We start from the raw sequence: 20,845 nt of genomic DNA on the forward strand, positions 1-20,845 counted from the left end.
ACGTCGGAAGGCCCTAATCCAGCAGTGGATTGATTAAAATGAATGTACAGTACATTTACACCTGGCTTGTTTAACACCAGCTCACATGATCTTGGATGAGCGACCATCACCGTGCATAAACCAGGTGTTATAGGCTGCTACTGTGATCCGTTGTCAGCAGAGGGCAGTGCAGAATATTCCAGTGTTGCATTTCACCACTCTACACAACGCCTTCACTAACCTACACTGACCAACCTGGTGAAGAATGGTCACATAATCGGTATAGCTTAGGGAGGCTATCATCCAGCAGTGGATTGACCATGAAGGATGCTCATGTGTGCAGACATCGATTAACAACAGCTCACATGTACCAGACGATCATCCATCGGCGCCGCTGGTGTAGTGGTATCATGGAAGATTCCCATTCTTTCGACCCGGGTTCGATTCCCGGGCGGCGCAGTTTCTTTTAATTTAAATTAACAAGTCCAAACACACGATGCCTCCACCTCTCCTCTCACTCTATTCCCCATCCACACACACTCTTCCGCAGCAACCAATATCTGTAAATGATCAAATTAGTGTACAGTCGACACCAAAATATATGAATGGTCAAGGGGCCGTCCATAAATGACGTCACGCACCTGGGGGGGGGGGGGGGGCGTCAAACATTTGTGACGAGGGGGGTGGGAGTTTGAGAAATGTGACGTCACCTTCAAAATGCGCAACTTTAAATAAATATAGACAACACGTTCTACTTAATTAAATAGACTTTTTAATAAATGTTTTCTCCTACAACATCAGAGTGCAGCGCCACATTAAATACGCACTACAATGACAATAGTTTAAAGAGATTTGAAGCATGCTTTATATATTTGGGGGGGGGCAGAGCTTTGTGACGTCATATTTGAGGGGGGTCGGACTTTTTGTGACGATGGAGGGGGGGGGGGTCAAAAATCGTCCAAAATCGCGTGACGTCATTTATGGACGGCCCCCAAACCAATATTAATGATAATAGACTTTAAGAAATGTCTGCCAGACAACACTACATAAGGTAATCCCAAGCTCTGTTGATCAAGTGAGTTGCTTGGCCATACTTCACCATCGCTGCTCAGTGCGCATTGGAGAAGTGGGGGTGGCCTGATGCAGGGTCGGTTCAGATACCACTCACCACTGATGTTAACCGCGCTTAGGAACTCAGATCACCTAACCCATGTAGGATGTATACGGGTATATTCTTTACGTATATACGCTACAGCACTAGCAACCCGAATGTCCTTTGGACGTGACTTTTCGTCCGTCCCGCCCAGCCAGCCAGCAACACTTTTAAACTTACACAGAACCCTCTCCACATTTTTCTTGCTTTCACTCCACAGAATATCGCAATTCATCTCAATTTCTCGCGTTGTCTCTGTTTATATCTGCGTATTCATCGATCTGTGTATTAATCTGTCCCCGATTTTATCTCTCCCTCTATATATTTCACTCCCCCCTCCACTGTATCGCGCCAAGATCTCTCTCACCTCTCACCCTCGCTCGCCTTATTCCCACCTCTCCAATTCCCGCCTCAATCTCTCGTTCCTCTCAATAATCCTCTCTCCTACTGGATGTCGCTTCCCTTGCTCTCCTCTCCCGGTTTTTCCCTTTCCCCTCCGCGTCATGCCCTTTCACTCTCTCCCCGCCCCTCTCTCTCTCTCTTCTTCTTCTTTGCTCTATCTCCACTCCTCCCTTCCTCACCTCCCTCCCTTCATCTACCTCCCTCACCGTCCTCTCCATACCCCTCCTCTATCTCCCTCCATCACCTCCCTCCCGTTGTTTCTCTCTTCACATTTTTGCGCGTGCTCCACAACCGAGGCGGAGGCTGGGTGGGGGGGCGTGACGTCAGCACGCACGAAACCAGGCTCAACTATTGTGACGCCACCACGCAGATGCATGCGCGTCAACGTCACCACCGCACATGCGCACGTGCCCACGCAGCAGGCAGGCGGACAGGAATCCAACCTAGGAAATCCAGCGCGAAAAATCTGTATTTACTCCGCTAAGAAACTCCAAATGTGCTTTGTTTTTGTTTTTCATTAAATAGTTATTTTATTTAATACGATCACTTATGCAGCAACAATCGAAATGATACTCGTACAACAGAATCAGGTCTCCTCGGAGAACACAAAACAAAAAGTGCTGGACACAACACACAAATCGTGGTGTTGTTGTTGTTGTTGTGGAAATTCATATACTCAAGTAAACATTTGTAACACTCGGGAAAGTGGAATGTAGATATGACCGAAAAAAAACTTCCCACCCTGGTACACGATGGTGCGAGCGTTGTCACTCCCAGTGGTGTGGCAAGGGTCTCACTGCTCAGGGCTGAGCTCCGGAAAATATTCACGCTGGCTGTTGGAGATTGGGGAGGGGAGGGAGGGGAGAGAGGGGCCCATGAGAAATGAAGCCCTGGGCGTAGCTATAAAAGTTGCAGACAGTGCAACATCGCTGGGTTAAGAAGTGGGTGATGAGGCGAGGGGGGGGGGGGGGCTAAATTGGGCAGGCGGTTGATCCCATTTAATTGCTTGCAGCAGGGCCCACAACCCGCTACGCTCCACCATTATTCACTATGAACTGGGAAGTTGCTATAGCTGCTGTGAATATTGACAGCACACGAATAATTTTAACCAGGGCAAGCTGCAAAACTTGATCTATGAATGTATAATTTCACAGGAATACATTCCATTAAAAAAACGAGTAGCCTGCACGTCCTTTTGGACATGACCATCTGTCCATCCGTCCCTCCATCAACACTTTTTTTGTTTTAATACCGTACATACAAAGTGGCCATCGTTGAACGATGATTCTCCTCCGCCCCCCAATGTCACCACCTCCTTCCCACCCTTGATCGCTCCCCTCTCACGCGTGCCAAAGACAAAGAACTTGAACAAACTGTTGGGGCAAGTGCTATTAGCGAGCACCTATGAAGGCCGGCACGGCACACGCCCGGCCGCCTTTGTCTCCCTAGTTGCAAAATCTACACACCGCACTAGGTACTCATTTGAGACCGAGTCGACCTAGGGGAGGCCCATGACCGGTTCAGGTAAATGGCCACCCCCAACGTCGCCCCCGGCACTCCCCAACCCACGCTCCCCTCCTCGCGGACCCCTCCCCATGCCCCCCCTCCCCTCTTTACCCTGGCCAGCCAACCAGGAAGACAGCCAGCTAGCAAAACTTGTTTTTCTCATGATACACATGGGGAACAGACGCATGTTAGAACACAACAAATATATATTCAGTAGGTGCCTGTTTTGAGTTATTAATGCTCAAAATGAAGTTTACTTATAAACGTTATCGTAAGGTCATATTCATCACAACTGCATGGTGTTTTGACTGAAGGCAGACGACAGGAACCGCAACATTACACGACTTACTGGACCGTATGACAGGAATGGGGAACGGACAGCCCCATTGGCCGGGATTCAACTCACAACTTCCTCGAATACGACCTCGGGCCACATGAGCCGTACCAAATCAAAACGGCAACAACAACAACAACAAAAAAAACCGATATCTCTCCATCACTGCAGGAGTCTTTGCCGCACCAATCATATTTTCACAGCCATTGTAATGTTCTCCATGGGTCCGACGGCAAAGGTTAAGAACTTGGAGAGCAGATGGTGGGATACCATTGCGGCAGAATTTGGTTGTTGCTGCGTGTCTGCTGTGTCTACTGTGCAGCAGTTTGCGGGGATCTGGCAGAGGGTAGAGATAATTGGCGAGCTGTGGTGAGAGCGTCAATAGCTTTTCCAGCCACGATGACCTTTTGAATTTTTTAATCAGATACTGGAGGGGAATATTTTCGAGCAGGAGAAACCGCCTTTTAATTTGTGGACAGGCTAAGACAATTGTGTGACTCCACGCGCCTCTTCATGCTTGGTCGACTCGCACGGTTTTTTTTTGTTTTGTTTATGCCCCTATTGAGCAACGCTAAAGTACACGCTAATGTATGGTCCGCACACGGTACTTGACAGTCTATTCACGCAAGGAAAGGAACGCGTCCGAGCGGAATAGCCACAGAGGAGACCGAGCGATAACATCAGCTCGTGTGCAGCTGCTAGGTGGATTATTACATCGCAGGACGGTGAGATATGGTGGCAGCTTTGGGGAGGACTTCATCCAACAGTGGATTGAACGTGACTGATGATGATTATTATAATTTCGCCTTCAGTAAATAAAACATAGCTTTCCTCCCCTGCTGTAGGATAAATACTGGGAGAGTGTTCCCCATTATTATGGATATGACCCAAGGCCAGGTCTATTAATCAAACTCTTCCTCCCCAGAGTGTGCGAGTTTGCCAAAATCCAGGGATAGGGAGAGTCAGGCCAGACACGGCTGGGTTGCCCAGGGGGGTAATCTTGTGTCAGAGCACTGAGCCAGCACGGCTGGCTAAGATCCTGGATGTTGTTATATATGGTCAGTTATCCGTGATTAAACTGGAGTAATTAAGTGTAACGAGTTGATGGTCGCAGAACAGCTGTCCATGACTGCACGAAACAAAATCCGGAAGTACATTTTGTGTCACTTAATGAAGCTTGTTCCAGCTCAGAATGAAATACTTTGGTTTTATCGCGATGCAATGATAACTGCTTGCAGGACCGATACAAGGTGCACTGTTGGTATGGATTAGGTGGCCCTCTCGATGGGGCTTAAGTGGCTTTGTAATTTTACCGAAAGAACCAAAGAGTATGCCTTTGTAATGTAATATTTCAGGGTCCTTCTCTGACACAAGGTGGTTCGCTGCTTCGCGAGATTTCAAAATGCACTTTTTTATCACACGACTTAACGCCAATATCACAAATGTATAAAATACTATTTGGATAAACAAGCAAAAACACATTTCAAATGAGTCCTTCCCCAGGGCTTTCTCGCACACCTGAAATGAGTTATCACAAATAGAGCATGCAGACAACACATCGATACCTCTGAATCTGCCTTGTAACAGGTGAACACAATGATATGTATACCTTATATAAACACAACGTATCAATTATAAACACAATATATTAATTACTGTTCTGGCATGGAGTTTCGTGGCCAAATGGGACGATCTCCCTGTAATTTAAACATATGGGATTTGTTTAACCATATAATTGTACATAAAGGTTTTTTTATATATACGGCATATAATATATACTTAATATTACTATTTACTACAGTGGAAGTTGGATATAGCACACCTCATATAAGCACAGCCGTGATATAAGCAACAAGTGCATATATTACACTGGTGGGGGAAAGCTAAGGGCAACTTCTGTTATAAGCAAACTTCGGATATAAGCAAGTTCAAGTTTATTTTGTTTAACCAGGTGGTGAGAACTCAAGAAACCAGGATGAGTCTCATTTGCAAGAGTCACTGGGGTCACCAAAGTGATTAAAAGGAAAACAATAAAATTAAGTCAAGCGATGAGGCAAACATCAATTTAATGTCAATGTACTTGCTTCCAAAGGGTGTGCTTTATATCCAGCTTCTACTGAATTTCATTCAAGTTATTAAACATACATCAACTCTTGTACAGCTTCCGAGCTGGCTCAACAGGTGGCTCCTTTCACCTGTGCTTTAGCACAAGCGGTCGTCATTTGTCTGGTGTCCACCTTCGCCTGTTCAATTGGCAGCTGATAACTGCGGTCCCAGACGACAGCGACTATCGCAATTCGAGAAATTACCCAGGCGGAGATTTGCGTCGCTCTGATTTCATACGGGAGTTCAGAAAACCATCGTGTTAGTCAGAAGAAAACTTGAGAGGTCGTCAAGAACCACTCGTAAGTCAATTGTCAAAGTAACGAAAATTGTCAACCGTTATATTCTTTGGTTCTTTCGGTAAAGTCACGTAGATGGAAAAAAATCAAGTAAATTAAATTAAAAACCACGACGTTGTGATCACAACACAAGCGATCGTCATCAGGAGGACGTCATCAGGAGGACGATCGCTTGTGTTGTGATCGAAACATCGTAGTTTTTAATTTCATTTTTTTACTTTAATTGTTTTCGATCTACGTGACTTTACCGAAAGAACCAAAGATTATGAATTCCTGCAGTCACGAAAGGTTTAAGTCAAAAAATGTCCACCGATAGTTCGTAACGTATAAAACATTTACAACGATAATACTATATTATTGGTTCTTTCGGTAAAGTCACGTAGAAGGGAAACAATATTATTGTATTGCTTCCCTTCTACGTGACTTTACCGAAAGAACCGAGAATATGAATCCCTGCAGTCACGAAAGCTTTAAATCAAAGTGATAATACTAATGACGTACGTTTCAACATTAGTGATTAATTAAATCAACATTAAAACTAAATGAAAAACATTCATTAGAGCTACAGACAGGCTGAAGCACAGAACACTGATGCTGTGGCCGCTACGTGACAGCTATCAGGATTGTATTCCTTGATAGCTGATTGGCTGGTGAAGCGGACGTGTTGAAATCATTCCGAGCAACCGTTGCCACACCCACAGCATTGCGATCTCGCTTGGACCATTGTATTGTAATTATTTATGTGTTGAATTATTTATGCGTTGACGAAATTTCTGATCGTACTACAATCACTGCCTGCCGGATATTATGAACATTTTCTGTCCTCAGGCCACTGAACACAGCTCCGTAGCTTGACCGTGTTTAAAGCAGAGGCATGCTCAGGAGGATGGAGCATGACACAGCCAATGTTAATCGCACTTGGGGGGGGGGGGGTGCAAAAAACATTTCAGGGGCTGTGCAGACTCCGCCATGGATAGTGTGCAGGAGGAACAAAACGCAAATGCACAAAATTAAACAAGTGTGGGGGCTGAGGGCATGCGGACCAGGTTGAGAATGACTGCTTTTAACGATACTTCTGCGTAGGTTTACACATTTGTCCTGTATCTAGCTATCTAATGTGTTTTTGGCTTGACACGATGTCCGACGTTTTGGACCACGTGTTGGGAGCTTCTTCTTCAGTAATTGATCTTAATAGCGCTATTAGGAACGAAGACTTTTGGCGTGTCAGAATTCTACCATCTCGTGTTTTTTTTCCCCGTCTATTTTCAACTGTTTTGTTCATTCTCTTCACCTCACTGTAACATTACACGTCGTTTGTGCGTAATTTACTGAAAAAGGTTAATACATCGATGCATACACATACTACCCGATCCGTGTGTGTATCGTGAGCGTAGTGCATCGATTGTGATTCATGAAATAACAATGCGTCGTCACACGCCTTGTGGACACCAGGTGCTATGCCCTGCTTGCTCCCTGCATGGCAGGCAGGCTTACACTCGACGTTTCCATATGCGTATGCGCCATGTACATAGTAGCATAGCTAGCGAGTATGCAGGCTGTTTAACTGCACCGGTACCCGTGGCCACGGGCCTGGAGAGGACAGGCGCCAGGCTACGGGAGTAAATTGGACGAGGCCCAAGTTTAATTCGATTTACCAGAGCCCATGCCAACCACACTACGCCCCTGTAGGACCGTAGGGCCGACCAGAGATTCGTGGAGACCCAGGGCTAAAGGCCCAGAGTAGAATGTTACGTGGGCCCCCCTTATTAGTGACAACATGGTTGTGAGGCCCTCTTTTATGCGAGGCCAGGGGCAAATTTTTCCGTTTTGTCCGCCACTCTTGTCGGTCCTGTGTGTACGACATATCAATGCAGTTCAAGGGTCATGCTCACACCTCCGTATGGCCCCTTTTGCAGACTTAAAAAAAGGAAACTCCTTCCATTAAGGAATGTGACCATGCTGCGTCTTGATTGATGATAACCCAACGCAATACACGTGCGTTCTCGCAGGATTATTAATCTGGCTTTTACTGCCAACTTGTGCAACGGCTTCCAGTCGAAACCACCATCTCCACCCCCACCCCATCCTCAACCCATCATCTTGCACTGTCACTACATGAATGTGCGCTGCAAACACGGGTCCAAAAAAGGGGGAAACTTCATTTTGTTGGATACCACTGCACCAGCGGCGCTGAACACGTGAAGCTCCTGAACACGTGAACTGTTGTAAAAGCAGCCACGTGTGCACGCATGTATATCCTTTATTGGTCAATCGACTGCTGGACCAGGGCCTCCCCATGACATGCGGGTCATTTGACCATACTTCGTCATACTGGTCAGTGCAAGTTAGCCAAGGCGTTGTGGAGCATGGTAAAGTGCAACACTGGCATATGCCGCAATGCCCTCTGCCGACAACAGATCGCAGTTGCAGCCTACAACAGCTGGTTAATGTACGGTGTTGGTCGCCCATCGAAGCACTTGTCCAAGGCTCAACCCTGCTTACATACTGAGATCCAACAGAGATCGGACACATTCCAGGCAAGTCTGTCACAGGCTCACCACTGTCACTCCCCAAAAACGGATCGTTCGGGGTGGGCTTGCCGGGGTGACAGGAGGACTCCTTATTTAGCCGCAGGCTTCACCGGTGGAGACGGTCGCTGAGTGCAAGGTCCGGCTCTCCGCAGTCGGCTGTCAAAGTGTCCCATTGTCCTCCTCGGTGGCGATTGGCATGTTTTGAAGAGGTCTGCGACAGTGCGCAATCCCGTCTCACACATCAAGCAGGGGATGAGACGCCAGCCACAAAGGATGCTTGGGACACGTGCTCGCTGCTACGACCCAACTCGACATCGCCACCCCCCATGGACACAGCTCCTCAAAGCTTCTCCAGCACCACCCCCCAGCAAACGCGAGTGGCGAGAACTCGAGAAGACCCCGAGTAGACGCCATCAAACCGTCCACACACTGCTGCCGGCGTCGCCGACAAAAGTCACGACAGGCGTGCAGCTGGTGCCGCACGAGTGATCGTCCTGCTGCTGCTGCTGCTGCTCTAAGGGGGCTTCTCCCTGCAGAGATTTAAGAGAAGCGGTGTCTGGCGTTGGGAGCGGCGCATCGCACAGGCTGTTGGGCCGGAGGGCCTCCGTGTGGCTCGGCAGGTCCTGGGTCTCCTGCAGCCCCGTGGAGGCCGTGCTGTGGCCGTTGCGCTGCTCGGCCTCGTCCCGCGACGCCTTCAGGTTTGACACCTGGATGTAGTTGAGTCTGCTCTCGAGCTCCTTGCCCAGCCGCCAGCGCTTCCACTGCTTGCGGACCTCAGCTTGGACCTGCACGCGAACACGACGCCGGCGCGAGCTCAGCTGCTGCTTTATCAGCGTATGATGGAGGGGAGGATACGTGAGGCTTAAATATGAAATTATAAGTGCACTGCTGAAAGAAATAGAGTTGGCATAAACAATAACAATCATAATGATAGAGCCAGGGCTTAGTTTCAGCTGGAGCTGAACAGAACCGAGCTCTAGAAACTATTTTAAACGTCTCCCACGTCCTCCCCCTGCTCAGGTTAGAGGGTTTTAGGGAATTGCAGGACCCTGGAAAATATTCCATGAAAAAGTTAAGCCCTGAATATGGCTATTATCATCAATTAATAAATAACAGAGCGATGTTATTTATATACCCACGAAAGCCTCACTGAGTCTCAATTTTATGTTTCAGGAGGGTCACGCTTTTGTTTCTTATGGCCAGTTCCTTTAACACGTTTTTGTCTTGCCAACTACTGGTCACCTGATATCCCAAGCCTATAACAGCGGCTTTTTCATAGGCATTTTGTCATCCAGGTATTAACCAGGCTCAGCCCTGCGTAGCTTCTTAGTTCTGGCAAAAATCTGACATATTCAGGGTGATTTGGCTGTAGGCCGGCATTATTTCTTTATTTAGACTGATTTTACTTTAAATAAGCTGATATGTTTATATAACTCACAAGTGGTGGTGTCAAAATGCCAACGGCTTATTCTCAAATGTTGAACAGATGCATTATTATGACACCGGGGGGTTATACACAAACAGATGTCTATGCAAAATAAAAATAACAACATTAATAATACATTTTCTTGCCTAAGATAGTCTCAACTGAAAGTCTACATAGTTTTTTGTACGTCTGGCTTGCAGTAACCGCACACTATTAGGCTAATAGGCTTTTCCGTAGACTTTCGCCATGGGTTATTACGTGCTGGGATGGAGCTTACTTCTCTGGTGACAAAGCAGTAGAGGATTGCCACAAAAAGACCCTGCAAGATAGAGGAAACAGCCACACAGATCGGTCATTAGCAGACGCCCGTACGGCCATGTCTGTCAATCCACCACCAAATGAGGGCCTCCCCATGCCAAGTGAGTTGTGTGGGTTATTTCGCCATACTTCACCGCACCTGTTCAATGCACCTGTTCAGCGCACCTCCGATTATCATGGTTCAACATACATACTGAACATACATTCAGTGCAGACCAATTAAATCCAAGGAGCATTAACATGTGAACATCAAAGTAGAGAGGAATGGATTTGGCTGCATTGCCCACCATCTGCTGTCCAACATGGAGGCCCTCAGTCTATGCACCAACATTTGTTTGACATTATAGTCACCCATCCGAGCACTATCCAGGCTACGACCTGCTTAGCTTCCGCGATCTGACAATATTGCGTGGATTCCAAGTGATTTGGTCATGCAGGGCTTAATTTGCATGCAGGGCTTAATTTGCATGCAGGGCTTAATTTTATCTCAAGCTGTTTGGGACTGAGCTCCGGAAATCTGTTCCCACCTCACATTCCCCCCTCACCCCCAGGATGGGGAATAGTGGGCTCTGGGTAGCTGAGGGACTGGAAAGAGCGTTGTTTTCATGACACCAATGTTTAAAAGCAATGCACTGATGATGCATATTAAGAAAACTAGCTTGTTAGCCCACCCATGGACGGAAGCAGCAGAGGGGCCAAATCTAGCGAGTATAGAGGCAAAAGAAACATTAAAAGAAGCATTATTATTTTTTTATCAGGGACTCTTCGATATCTTACACAATAGGCAAAGGCGAACAATCTTTGTGGCTGTATAATTTGAAAAAACCCCGTAAATTCACTTCAGCACTGTTTTCAAATCACCTGAAGCTGTTAACTGACAAATGTATCTTCACCGATGGACGCTTGATAGCGGAGAGGTAAGAAAGTAGAGTGCTGATACTGTCTGAAGTAATTTAGCAAATAGCGAAGAACAAAGAGAAGAATTAGAGTTATGAATACATTGATCAGAGTCTTGTCTAAATGTAATGGCAGTGGAATATTGACAAAAATGTCATCAAACACTTCACTGCGTTTCACTGTAGCACTGTATTATTAATGGCAGTGAATGTTGCACAAAAGGAAGTCATAAAACACCTCACAGCATTTGACCGCAGCACTGCATTAATGGTAGTGGTTGTCGCATGCAACAAAGTCATCAAATAATCAACAGATATTTGTAGTGTGCTGCTATAGACCGCCTAGTGGGAAGGATGTTGAAGCTGCATCTGCACTGAGAGAGATTTTTGGGGGCCTCCCTAAAGGTGAAATAGTTTTAGTGGGTGATCTAAATTGGAATTGGCTAAACCCGCCGGCCGTGGCCACAAATTTTACAGATGAATTTAACCTGTTTCAATTAATAAATGTCCCCACAAGACCCAACCTAAAAAATCGGGGACAGTCAACTCTGCTTGACGTCCTATTGACAAATGCCCCTCAATTTCGTGCTGACTGGTGTTCTGGGTAATAACCTTAAAGATTACTCCTTCATTTTTGGGGTGAGATCATCAGCCAGACCCAAAGCCCCCCCTAAAATTGTTGAGAAGCACTTTTTGAGGCACTTCAGCACTCAGGCATTTACTAATGATGTGCTTCACTCGGATATTGACAAGGTCTGTGATATCCCCAACCTGACTACGGCTTGGGAGACTTTCAGGTACACGTTTCTCCAAATTCTTAACAAACATGCTCCGTTGGTTAGATTTAAAACTAAAGGCAACCGCCCACCATGGGTATGATCCTTTGATTACAAAGCTCATGAAAACTAGGGACAAGGCTTGGGCATGTGCTCAGAAAAGTAATTTGGTAAATGGCTGGTTAGAATACAGGATTTTAAGGAATAGATGCGTCAAAACAATACGGCATGCAAAACATGCCTACTTTTCCTCCACTCTCCTGGAATCACATGGAAATGCCAGGATTTTTTGGAAAACAATCAAATCTATCGAAAAGGCATCCAAAACAGACAATCTGCTCGTTGAGCTTAACCGAAATGGGGAATATTTTTCGGATCCCAAAAAAATAGTTGACAATTTTAACCTTCATTTTTCTGAAGCTGGTAATCTTATTGATATTGTATTGGGAGTCACCCCTGCTCATGCAAATTCCTACACCCCTATCCAAACATTAAACAAATTTAGTTTCCAGCCAATCCACGAAAGTGATGTTCTGAAACTGTCCTACGTCAAAGGGTCCTCCTCTACCGGAGCAGATAGTTTTCCCGTCTTTGCTCTACTAACTGTTGGTCACCTAATATACAAACCTATAGCCCATATTTTCAACCTGTCTATCAAAGAAGCATCAGTTCCTCTAGAATGGAAACATTCCTATGTCCGTCCACTTCATAAAGGGTGCCCTAAAGATGATCCCAATAACTACCAACCTATCTCAATTTTGTCCCCATTGATGAAAATGTTTGAAAAATTATTGAACTACCAAATTAGCAGTTTCCTGTCCACCAACAATCTACTACATCTAAAACAATATGGGTTCCGAAAAAAATACAGCACCACATCTGCTGCATTAGACTCTCTGAATCAAATTTACAGTAGCCTTGATAATAAACAGAACTGTGCCTGTCTTTTTCTTGACCTGTCCAAAGCTTTTGATACAGTAGACCACAACACCCTGCTTAGTAAATTAAGTTGCCTCGGTTTTTCCGAAAACACAGTAAAATGGTTAAAAAATTACCTATTTTCTCGCATCCAAACTGTATTCACAGATGGTTGTAGGTCAAACAGTGTTAAGATAACAAAAGGGGTTCCACAGGGTTCCATCCTCGGCCCCCTCTTGTTCTCTCTTTATGTCAATGACTTGGGCACTGAACTGGATCATTCCAGGATAAATCTTTTTGCAGATGACACGATACTGATTACTACTGGCCGCTCTCCGGATGACGTGATTGCTAAGCTCCAGGGTGATTTCAACAAACTACAACATCAGCTAGTTGCTCTTAAACTAGTCCTGAATACCTCCAAAACCAAGGTGCTATGCTTCCCACCGGGACTAAAGCAGGAAGTTATTTTTCCCTAATTACATTCCTTAAATAATTATCAAATAGATCTATAAGCATCTTGGGGTCATCCTGGATTCAAAACTGAATTTTGAAGATCACATTGATTATATTGGTAAAAAGACAAAAATAAAAATTGGTTTTCTGTATCGACACAAGCACTGCTTCCCCCCTATGTTCCGTTTGGAATTGATAAAAGCTACCATACTGCCTCTACTTGATTACTGTGATATCGTGTATAAATCAGCCCCAAGTACTGTACTGAAGAAGCTTGATTCCATCTATCACTCGGCCTTAAGATTTGCATTGAACTGCCCATATAAGACTCACCACTGTGATCTCTACATTGGGTCAAACTTAACATCTTTGAATGTTCGACGGCTTGTGCACCAGATCTTATTTATTCACGATGTACTTACAAAAAAATCCGCAGACTACCTGCTGGATCTCCTCTCTGTTTCAAAGAACAAATTTGACCTCAGGTCTTCACTCATTTACCAGCTTCACATCCCCTATTGCCGTACAAAAACCGGAGGAAGGGCCTTTGCTATTGATGCCCCCAGTGTCTGGAATGCTATTGCCAATAAACTGCAACTTGAATCACTACCTATGAGATCTTCACTCAAAACTGCTCTAGAGGAGTTGTACACCCCTAGCTGCCACTGCTATTCAGTGGTCTAAAATAAAATAAAATGTTTCGCTCCGGATGACCGCTGCAAAGTATTATCTGTATTTTGATTTAGTGTTCTGATCTTAAAGGTGCATTGAAAAATGTAATATTCCGACTGATGCTCCTGTTGTTGTGGAGTGACTCATGCAGCCAGCTATGGCTCTAGGGTTTGTGTTATATGTTATTTATGTAGTTTATTGTTAAAAATTCGGTCACAGTCCGTATGATCACTGTTATATTGCATTTATGGCTTTTTTGGTGATTTCGAAAACCGTTTTTTTGGTTTGGCTATGTTTTTGTTTATTGTAGTACGGAGTTCGACTGATGTCCTTAATCTTAGTTGTCTTGTGGTTGTTGTTGTTGTTTGACTTGCATCCCACTGGGATTTTTGCACACACCGTTGGTGTACGGTGCTATTTCAGGAATATTTTGATGTTTTTTTTTTTTCCTGGATTTTCTGTTTGCACAGTCACACATAGTCACTTTAAGATGTTTTCTTGTTCATGTTTTTGTTTTTTGTTTGTTGCGGTTGCACCCGATTCAAGAGCCGAATGGCTCACAGGGCTATACCAAAATAAATGGAACTAAAAAAATTGAACTATCAAACACCTGACATAATGTCACAGTAGCACTGCCTTTAACGGACGTTCAATGACTTGCAATCCACTGCTCTGATGCTTACTTATCTTCCGTTTTCGCACGCTGGGCTTGAAAACAATTTGAATTCTATACGTCTGCAAAGTAGCAGAGAAATGTTTCTTGTAGCATAATTTGGAAGCGTAAACTAAACATAACCTTTTGTTGGACGTAACGAATAAATAAATAAATAAAAGGCGCTAAATGCACCGCGATGCGGCGTAGAATTATTTATTGCCTTCACTTGCTATAAAGATGCGTAAAATCGAAAGCGAATTTACGTAAAAAAAAAATGTTTTATCAAAGACGCTCGACCTTCTGCGTTAGTCAAACAATCCAGGCACACGTGAATAATAATGAGGGGGGTGGGGCCGCATGTGGAGTGACGTCACGCGCGGGACACACACAAACACAGCCTTTTTTGGCTCGTTATATTCGTTGGTGCTTTGATTTATTTATTAGCTTTACTTTCCATAAACAAAAAGGTCAAAGTTTAAGCTAATTTGCGTAAACAAATGTTCGTTTCTGCTCCACCTTCTTCATGCGGAGTGACGTCACCCGTTCATGATTATTAATGAGGGGGGCTGGTCGACGTGGAGTGACGTCACCCGCCTTACACACAAACAGACATTCTTGGCTCATTATTGTAGTCATATCGGGGAAATCGGGGGAGCAGAGAAGCAGTGGTTAGCGCCCTGCCCCATGAACCTCGCGAACGTCCTTTGACTGACAGCCACAGCTACAGCCAGTGACAAGTGACATCTAAATAAAACAAGTCGTCGGTCCCGTACTGACCGACCGTGATGGTCAAACAAACCCCAACAACCAACACGGCATGGGGAGACAGCACTCCATCCAGCAGTCCACTGTTAGATGTCTGTAGAGTACAATTTTAAAAATTATTATTTACGTCGAGAGAAAAACAGGTACACTGCATATTCCCAATTATGGACTAGTGAAACCAGATTGTTAAGCGTGTCGATAAAAGTTACGGTTGCCGAAAGCAGCGCTTGTTTATTTTTTGCCACTTGCCGCACACGTGACCCCACGCAACTGAAACAACAGCCCTGTCCACAATTACTACACACACAAGGTTGCATTAGCGATTCATAATGTCGTTACGACTCTGGCAGAGGGGGGCACTTATAAACAACCAAGACAAACACGTTGAGCCTCCGCAAGACGCTCTGACAAAAACCTAATCTAATTCTCATTGGACGGGGCTATTTGTGTGCAGGCAAGACAGAGCAGGATTTGGCAGAGAAAGGCAAAAGTGGAGGAGGTGGAAATGGTTTGGATGGGAGCTTCATGTGAGAGGCGGGAGCTCTCTAGCCATATATTGCTTACTTGTTTACCGTTTGCTAAACCTTTCATATTAATTTTTTCCTGTTTTGTTTTCCAGAGCCAGGGCATGCCATTGTTTTGGCCGCTTATTCAGCGGCGGTGTGGTGGTTGGCCGCCCAAGTTCGAATTGTGGACGCGGCTAACAACAGCGGTGAGCAATGTCTGAACCGGTGCTGAGCCGCCGACTGTCGCCAACCTGGACTGACCAGCAAGATGTGAAGTATCACTAATGAGTCTCCATGAGCGACATGGAGTGGAGACAATACTTCGTCCAGTAGTGGATTGACAAGAACCTGCATTTTTGTGTATTATATATTTATGTACGGCTTTCGTGATCCGCGTCTCCCTTTGAAAAAAGGAATTTGGTCTCAGCACCTCTCACCTGCTTTTCATAATGATTAATTAACTTTATTTATTAAGATTTGTTTCATGATACATTGGTATTACTGAAATATATTGTATTAAATCGTATATCACCCACCACCATACATGTGTAATGACAGGGTGACACCTGATGGCTGGGAAAGGGAATCATGGGTACGGGCACAGTTAAAGTAACAGCCAATCAGAGAAGGAGAGGTGTATCTGGGGCAAAGGTAACAGGTGGGGCTAGCCGAGATACTCTGGGAACCTGCTCGAAGGTTCCACGAGAGGGCGTGGCCGGAGGCGGGGCTTAGCCACGCCTGGGGGGATATAAGGGGGGAGCTCGGGGCTCGTGTGTGGCTTCTTGGGTCCTGGCTGTGTCGCTGTTCGCTGACATCTCTCTCCGTCGTCTGGCCACGTGGAAGATCTCCTGCGGGGTTTCCATCGCCGTCATCGTCACGCCGCCAGCCAGCGGCGTAGCCGAGTGAGGGCGGTGGAACCATGCCAAGTGATCGGCCGTGTGTAGCCAGTAGAGAGGTGTTAATATCTAAGCGTTGTACTCAGTGTGAGGAAGAATAAGTGTTGGCCTGTGTTGTGCCCAGTGTGAGAAACAGAAGGAGAAGATGAAGAAGAACCCTCTACACGACGTGTCGTGGAAGTCGCTCATTGCAATTGCAAGGATAGAGGAGTAAGATCAGGATTCATTAAGTGCATTACATTCTTCAGCAACTCAAAAGCAGCTTACATCACATTTCATCTCACACATTCCTCTGTCCTGCTGTAGTCTAGGCTAGGTGACCGCCAGTGGCAGCTGTCCATAAATGGCTCAAGGTGAACTCAGCACTGGCCTGCAAGTGGGCATTAGTCTGCCAGTGGGACGTGAGTAATGGCAGCAGGACAAGCACGACTATAATGTTTCGATTGCACAGAGTGGTTCATGCAAACTGCATCACAAAAGCAGGAAGCAAGCAGTCAGGTGGTGAGCCGACGCTACAAAAATTGTCCAAGCTCTGCAGTCCTCTATATATATTATGAGCGTTGATTCGTGTGGGAAGAAAAATGCTACCGTGCAAGGTGGGTAACTCTCGATCCCTGTACAAAAGGGCAATGCCAGCGGCCGCACCTGGAAGGAATTGAAGAAGAGAGCGAAGAAGAGCTTGACGTGGCGCAGCGCATCATGAGCGTGCTCGTCCGTGATGAAGGTGAACACAATCTCGTGGATTCCCAGCAGCGGGATCAACGTCAGCGTCGACTTGGCCAACCTGGACACAGCGCAGCAGCCGACGAGCCTCCCTCTGCATCGCGTGGGGCATGTGACGTGCAAGTGTGGTCAACTTCCCGAGTTTTAAGTTTTGTTTTTTTGAAGCAGGTGAGAATTCAAGAGACCAGGATAGAGTCTCATTTGTAAGAGCGACCTGCGGCATTGTTCTGCCAGTAGGGGGCGATGATTGCCGCTCTGTGTATACTCCCAGGGACATTTTTACATTTGGAAAATTGGGACACTTATGCCCGCACGCAATGGCCTGCTCTTGCGAAGGACGCCAATGTGATATTTATCGTTCACGCTCAAGTAGAGGACGCGCATCGTACTATTCTGGTTATTACACCCGCAGAAAATTATCGGGGCCATCGCTCGATTGGAACCGTGATCCTCTGCAATAAACGATGAACGCACTACCGCTGGGCCATTATGGGTATTTGTGCACGTACGTGCTTGCACTGGTCACGCGTGCATCCATGCGTGTGTGTGTGTACACGCATCGTGGGGAGCGGTAGCGCAGTGGTCGGCCCACTGCATGACCAAGGTGGCCCGAGTTCAATTCCCGCTCGCGGTGAATATCAGTGACGAATATCTGAACTGGTCCTGGGCATCCCCTAGGACGACTCAGCCTTAACTTAGTACCTGGTATGGTGTGGAAACATCATCAATGGGGAGACAAAAGTCGCCGGGTGTGGTGCTGGACGCCCGCCACCTCATGCGCCGTGCCGGCCTTAATTAGTGCTTGAAAACAGCACTCACCACAACTGCCTGTTCAAGGCTACATGGGGGATCTTCGTCTTTGCCGTTTAGCAGCACTTGCAAGGATTAGTTCCATAACAATGCCTTTCCTGCAGCGAGCTGCTTCCACTGCACAATTTACGAGTTGGTCGCACACAAATGTTAGTCTTTTCCTTAGCCCCGCATGCCAATGCTGGTTCTTTCAAAAGTGAACGTTGGGTATTTTATGCTTTTTATTACTCTGCCAAAACCCAAAGTTGGCCAAGGTTTGCGCAGTGCAGTGTCCCTTATAGGACACGGCTCTGTGAGGAAATGCAACGCACCTGAATTTGAAGTCTGTGTAGCCCATCTGGTGAGCTCTGAGCTTGGAGGTGATAATTTTGAGTATTCTTATGAACATGATGAAGTTTATCTGCAAACACACGGCCAATGGGTCACATTCGCAAACGAAACAAAGTCTTGCGTGGCAATATACAGAGCGCCCATTAAGGTCATCATGAGCATCATTATCCATAATAAAGGCTTTTGGGTATGATCGCGTAAGTATGGATGTGTCGCAACCCTCCACCACCTGGCACGGCCAATCAGTAAAAAATGTGTCACGTTAACAAAACGCCAATTAGTTACTTCTTCAGCCCACCGGTGTGTTTGAAGAGTGAATCCACAACATTTAGAATTTGAGTACGACGTTTCGCTGGTAATTACATCCAGCATCTTCAGGCGATTTGCCAGAATATTGAAGCCCTCCACCTGCTTCCGGTCTTAAATAGTGCAGGACGTGGTCATCATTGAACACAATCAGGTTTCGAGATCAGAGGCGGAGGTAGGGGGGGGGTATTGTAATTATATAATAGATTAGTAATCAGTTAATTAGTATGTGATTCCTCTATAAGGAAATGTAATATGTATTGTGTAATCCTTAATAATACGCTTCCAGGCTGCGCTGTCTGTAGCTATCAGAGCGGTTAAAATTATTGGTATTTCTCTCAATTTCGATGGATTCTCTAATTAGTCTTGGCCAGTTATAATTAAATTTTGATTTAAAGCTTTCGTGACTGCAGGAATTAATATTCTTGGTTCTTTCGGTAAAGTCACGTAGAAGGGAAGCAATAAAATAATAAAAATATAAAACAATAAAATTCTCATGACGTTTCGACTGCAACACAAGCAATCATCATCAGGTGTTAAAACCACAGCAATAAATTTTGAAAAAAGTGGCGCTTTTTAACGTTAGCACCATGGATAGCGAATAACTGCCAAATCGCTCTCCGTGGTGCTAACGTTAAAAAAACCGCCACTTTTTTCAAAATTTCTTGCTGTGGTTTTAACGCTTGATGATGATTGCTTGTGTTGCAGTCGAAACGTCGTGAGCATTTTATTGCTTTATATTTTTATTATTTTATTGTTTCCCTTCTACGTGACTTTACCGAAAGAACCAAGAATACAGTTGTAATTAGTTTTGCATAACACTTCAACGTTAGCAAAATCAATTGAGTGTCCTTGTTGGCAAGCATGTTCTGCCACTGCCGACAGTTGTGTTTGAGATAATGTAATGTTCCTTTGGTGTTCTTTTAGTCTTACGCTAATGTTACATCCCGTCTGTCCAAAATAGCATTTACCGCATAAGCAATTGATCCGATAAACACCTCCTTTTGATAACTTAGGTAAATCATTTTTAGTACAAGACACTCGTTTTTGAAGATGCACTTAATGAATGTTTTAATCATCTCAAGGCACAAAACCCAGCCATCCAGTTCACCGTGGAAACGTTCAAGGCAAGCAACCACAGCGTTGGAGATGCAGATTATTTTGGGTCTCTCAACAGTCTCGACGCGATTCACGTCGCCACTGCCACGGCTTGGGGACTTGCGGATGTTTAAGAAGGATGAGGCTCGTGCGACGAGACTGCGCGCATAGTTTGACTGACCTTGCTCAACTTGCTGTCTGATTTGCTGTTTTTTCTTTTAAACAAACGGATGCTACCTCTCACGGACGTCCTGTAAACGCGATGAGCACTTGTCCGTCTGACACGGCACACACGTGAGTTCTGGGGTGCTGTGAGCGCAGCCACGCGCTTTGCCTTCACCTCCTCCAGCGGCGATATTTTCGACCACAGAACCCGCTGTTGTTATGTTAAATCTTGATTTGAAGCTTTCGTGACTGCAGGAATCCGTACTCTTTGGTTCTTTCGGTAAAGTCACGTCGGTATATAAATAAAATAAATCACGACGTTTCGGGCGCAACACAAGCGTTCGTCATCAGGTGGAAAAGCCCCCCCCTTTCCCGAAACATCGTAATTTATTTCATACCTAAGTGACTTGTTACGTTAAATTAATGAACCAATTAATGCGCTTTGCCGATCCACTGCTGGATGAATACCTCCCCACGCCGTGCAGTAAAGGAGGTTGTTATATCGTTTTTCCCTCGGCTGGTCGACGAGGAAGAATAAGTGACTAGAATAAAATTTTCCCCGCGTTTATTCGAGTCCAGTGTGTAACGTACCGTTTTCCCAACCAGAATCGCTGCACTAACGGCCTCAGATGGAGCCGCGCGGCGTGATTGATGAATTGTTTTCACCACAGCATCCTGATTATAGCTGTCTGTAATTCGAAGGAATCCATCACGAGAAGATTATTTTGACGTAAAATGTATCACCGCGTGCAAAACGCTTATATTTATTTGGTCGACAAACTGTAACGATGTTTACATTTTTACCCCGTTCGCAAGTAAGAT

General features: G+C 45.5%; 1 protein-coding gene and 1 non-coding gene across 3 annotated transcripts in view; one reads left to right on the top strand and one right to left on the bottom strand.

Annotated features, from left to right (window-relative positions):
• The first annotated feature begins 367 nt into the window (after positions 1-367).
• TRNAG-CCC (transfer RNA glycine (anticodon CCC)) lies at positions 368-438 on the top strand. Its single transcript has one exon. It is a non-coding gene; the product is annotated as a tRNA-Gly (tRNA).
• A 296-nt stretch (positions 439-734) lies between these two features.
• The window catches only part of LOC116946048 (glucagon receptor-like), a 67,933-nt gene continuing 47,822 nt past the window's right edge, over positions 735-20,845 (bottom strand). For both annotated transcript variants that reach the window (XM_032960881.2, XM_032960880.2), the window contains exons 11-14: positions 18,436-18,524; positions 17,237-17,375; positions 10,011-10,052; positions 735-9,092 (exon numbers count right to left, since the gene is read on the bottom strand). In XM_032960881.2, coding sequence (XP_032816772.2) covers positions 8,721-9,092; positions 10,011-10,052; positions 17,237-17,375; positions 18,436-18,524 — 642 coding nt within the window. In that variant the 3' untranslated portion in view covers positions 735-8,720. The remainder of the gene's footprint in view (positions 9,093-10,010; positions 10,053-17,236; positions 17,376-18,435; positions 18,525-20,845) is intronic.

Source organism: Petromyzon marinus, chromosome 26, assembly GCF_048934315.1.
Source record: "Petromyzon marinus isolate PM22_M1 ecotype Great Lakes invasive population chromosome 26, UKy_Petmar_22M1.pri1.0, whole genome shotgun sequence".
Taxonomy (NCBI): Eukaryota; Metazoa; Chordata; class Hyperoartia; order Petromyzontiformes; family Petromyzontidae; genus Petromyzon; species Petromyzon marinus.